The 4,445-nt window shown below is 35.8% G+C and overlaps 1 protein-coding gene across 1 annotated transcript in view; it reads right to left on the reverse strand.

The window, feature by feature from the left end:
* Positions 1-4,445, reverse strand: part of LOC106108720 (transcriptional regulator ATRX homolog) — a 22,720-nt gene that overhangs the window by 11,571 nt on the left and 6,704 nt on the right. The window contains exons 6-13 of the mRNA XM_013289981.1: positions 4,283-4,444; positions 3,841-3,946; positions 3,603-3,695; positions 2,294-2,434; positions 1,781-1,897; positions 1,390-1,556; positions 540-703; positions 3-110 (exon numbers count right to left, since the gene is read on the reverse strand). Of these exons, the coding sequence (XP_013145435.1) occupies positions 3-110; positions 540-703; positions 1,390-1,556; positions 1,781-1,897; positions 2,294-2,434; positions 3,603-3,695; positions 3,841-3,946; positions 4,283-4,444 (1,058 nt within the window). The remainder of the gene's footprint in view (positions 1-2; positions 111-539; positions 704-1,389; positions 1,557-1,780; positions 1,898-2,293; positions 2,435-3,602; positions 3,696-3,840; positions 3,947-4,282; position 4,445) is intronic.

The following is a 4,445-nucleotide window of genomic DNA, read 5'->3' on the forward strand; positions in this document are numbered from 1 at the left end:
GCCGGTGAGCACGATGCGGCGCAGCGTCCTCACTCTGTTGATGGACTGCGACAGGCTCGTCTTCTCGTTCTTCAGCAGGTGGCCCTCGTCGCACACCACCAGGTCGGGACCTACACATGGAAACAACAATTTATACATAAAAAGCAAAAAAACATCAATTTGGTATATACTTAATAAAAAAAAAACCATGTTACGTGCATGTGTAATAAGTTTCAAATTATCACTTTTCTAGTTCTCATCGTGATGGCAAAACTGTTTTATTAAGTGATTCTTAGTAATATTATAAATGCGAAAGTTTAAATGGATGGATGGATGTTTGGTAGAGATTTGCCTAAACTGCTGAACGGATCTCGATTAAATTCAGCATAGATTTAGAGTATAGCCTGTAAGAACATATAAGTTACTTAATATTTTTTTTAAATTGCACGTGACGGGAATCGCAGGCGTAAGCTCCCTATCATAATGAAGTCCAATTATCTTTACTTCCTTTACAAATAAAAAAACTGTAGAATAATTAGTCTGTATCCTGTCAACCATACCAGGGTCAACGAGGCTCTCCTGGAAGGTCTTGAGCATCTTCTTCTTGAACTTCTTGGAGTTGTCTGCGGAGAGGTTGCGGAACATCTCGTAGCCGAGCACGCAGACGCCGCCGCTCTCGTACCACTGCTGCAGCTGGTACGCGCGCTCAGAGTTCTGCTTGTGCCTGTAAAAAAAAACAAATTATCTTTATAACGGGGCAAAATGTTTGTTAATTTTTGAACAATTAAAGTAACTGGCAACTAATAATTTTGAGTACTGGCTGAATGTGCATCGCATGATAGATGTCAAGCGGCGATCGAATGACTGATGACGGTTGTCTTTGAGTGGTGGAATGATGCGTTTTGTTATTATAAAACAATTGTAACCAATCTCTGTAAACGTTAAAAATTTCATAAAGATCCGTTTAGCGTTTTAGGCTACAAACTCTAACAAACATCCATCCATCCATCTAAATTTTCTCATCTATACTATTATTATAAAGCGTAAACACACTTCTTTGTTGCCTAAAATGTCAGTAATTACAGCATATTTCTGAATAATTATTTTTTTAATAAAAAGTCCTACACTTACGTCACGCTTTAGGCTATATATTTTCACGCCATTAAACTTAGGGAGTAAATATTTTGCATAAAAGCCCTAATGTGGGAAAGAGACCATAAGTTACTGCCAACATTAAAGAAGCAAGGTTGCCATGGTGTGTCATCATGTCATGTCATTTTGACATTTGCAATTAATAATTTGACAAAAGTCAGTAATAAAATAAAATTTTCATAATTGCACGCGGACGGAGTCGCGGGCGAAAGCTAGTTTATAATAATAGTAAGAAGTAAGATTGAAAATAATTCTTACCTAGATAATTCATAAACATCGACTTCGCTTTCTCTATTAGCGTGTTTCAGCCACATTCGGAACTCATTGACCCAGTTCAGTACTGTAGATAGGGGACACACCACCAACACGCGGTTCACGCCTGTTAGGTCGTTGTGGGTCAGCAGAGTGTGTGTTAGGGATACCACCTGGAAACATATTATTAGCTGCCGCACTCAGAAATGTCAGATAAGCATTGTAGACAGTTTTTATTTCATTAGAAGCAATAGTAATGATGTAATAGTGAATATAAAATCCGAAATTTCTTATTGGGTCAATATTTTTATTAACCGTAATTTAACGATTGGAGTATATTTTTCGTGAACCTTATTAAAATATAAGTATTGTATATATCAATATTTGTGCGTCATACCTGTAACGTCTTCCCGAGACCCATACAATGAGCTAAAATACATCCGGAGCCTTTATTCTTTTTTATACGTTTTACGCTTTCAAAACAAGCATCCCACATGAATTTGATACCATTAGCCTGAAACAAGAAACACGATATGAATGTTCAGATAGATGGATGGATGTATGGATGGATGTTTATAAGTTATTCAGAACAATTTTGATTTAGATTAGATAGAATTTTATAAATTAGATAAATTCAGAATCTATATCTATTATTTAAGTTAAAAGCTGTAATTTTTCTAGACTGTTCTATAATAGTCTAGAAAAATTACTGTTTTTAACTTTTTTTTTCAATTCTGCATAGACGAAATAGGCAAAAGCTAGTAACAAACATAGCTTTTGTAACTGTTAATCTCACTCTTTCTTAGTTTACAGTAATATAAATTTTAGTATTTTATTAACAATTCTGAGTTGAATTTAGTAAAAGTGCTATTTTTATTATTTGTAGTAAACATTTATTAATAAATAATACCTGATGTGGTTTTAACTTCTTAACAAGTCCCCTGTCGACTTCAATAAGTGGCTCCTTAGTTTCGGGATCGAAGTCCAGCACCACCTTCTCTAGTTTTACTTCATCAGGTTTACCAGACTCATCAAATTCCATATTATTATACTGAAAAGTTAAATAAACACTTAAAATGTATTCATTACATAAGTACAAATCTATACTATAATAATAAAGCGTAAACACACACTTCTTTGTTGCCTAAGATGTCAGAAATTACAGCATATTTTTGAATAATTCTTTCTTTAATAAAAAGCCCTACACTTACGTCACGCTTTAGTGTAGATATTTTCACGCCATTAAACTTAGGGGGTAAATATTTTGGATAAAAACCCTAATGTGGGAAAGAGACCATAAGTTGCTGCCAACATCAAGGAAGCAAGGTTGTCATCATGTCATGTCATGTCATTTTGATATTTGTTATTAATAATTTGACAAATGTAAAAAAAAATGTTCTACCTGTTATTTCCCGCATTTGAAATTATAGACAACATAATATAGTCTTTTCACAAATGAGACAACAATATATACTTAACATATTAAAACGTAAACATACACTTTTTTGTTATGTACCATTATCACCAATTACAGCATATTTTTGAGTAAACATTTTTTTCTTCAAAATCCCAAATTTCGATACGCTTTAGTCTATATATCTTCACAGTATTTATCGAGGGGGTAGAAAATTGAAAAATATGCACTGCGAGAACGGGACAAAAACTGCCATGGTTACTTACGTCGTTACAAACCTCCGACAATGGCAATGGCCATTATTGTCATTTGAGTTTCTATCATTTGCAATTGCAAGGTAAATAATAATATGAGCTTTTTTTAATATCATGGTGATGAAATACCTAGTTTTCTTTTTTTTTTATAACATAAGATGGCAAACGAGCAGGCGGCCACCTGAATCCGCCAAAATGGCGAAGCGACTGCTGCCCATAGACATCTGCAATTGCAGATGAGTCGCCTACCCTTATCCGACGGAGGAGGAGACGCACATAAAAAGGATATTTCATCTTCCTATGCATCTCCTCCATCGTCAAATCCACTTCCCCTTCCCAACCTCTCATAAGAAAAGGGTGGTAAAGAGAAAGGGACTAAAATTAGGCCTCCGGCAACACACTCATCAGACGAAACACGGCATTGGTTCCACTTCACGCCTGTCTTCTGTGTGGTCGTGGTATTACTGGGGGCGTGCCGGCCTGTAGTGCTAAGATGTTAAAGCGGGCACTACCACTGTGTAGTGTAGTTTCTAATAAGAAGGTAAACTTACCAGCTTTTGTCGTTCAGCTATTCGAGCGATTCTCTCTTTCTCTTCGCGAGCCGCCTTTTTTGTTGCCTCCTCTAATTGATTTTTACCCATTACCTATATAAAAACATAATAATAACATGTTAAGTGAAAATAATTATTTTCTTTTTAGCAAGAAATTATAGGTAACTTTTTTTTTAAATTTCTCAAATTCAAACTTTTTTGAAATTGCCAAATAATTTAAAATAAAAAGTAATTTTACCTTACGTATATTCTTTCTGCCGTGTTTATTTCTACCCTCATTTTCAGTGTCCGAATCTGAATCGTCTGTATCGTCTATATTTTTAATGCGACGTCGTTTCTTCTTCCTGTACAACACATACCATGTAATAATCTAAACAAACCTCACTAGAAGTCATTTAAGAAATATAGACGAGGCAGTGAACAAACATTTTTCACTGGTACTTTCTCTGAAAGGTACATCTATATTATTATATTATATTGACATGTGGCTTTGTGGCTATCAATAGATATCGTTAGTAATGATTATGTGAGAAATATTAAATGGAGTGTCCACTATGTCTACTCTATATACTTTTTTAACTCTTTGCCCTACCCCAATATATCGAAAGGCAAGTTATTGAATCTATTCAAAGTGGACTACATGGTACCCTTGCTCTGTATGTTTGAAGTTTTTCACTCACCCGCTTTCTACGGAAGAATTATCATCACTATCAGCCGGTTTCTTCTTCCGTTTCTTCTTGCCCTGTGGCTCTGAGGCATCATCATCAGAATCCTCGAAGTCGCTCAGCTTGTCGTGCGCGCGGTCCCGCTCGCGGCGCCGCGACGACCCCGCCTCCGAGTCAG

This window comes from Papilio polytes, unplaced genomic scaffold, assembly GCF_000836215.1.
Source record: "Papilio polytes unplaced genomic scaffold, Ppol_1.0 DF821400.1, whole genome shotgun sequence".
In the NCBI taxonomy this organism is placed as follows: Eukaryota; Metazoa; Arthropoda; class Insecta; order Lepidoptera; family Papilionidae; genus Papilio; species Papilio polytes.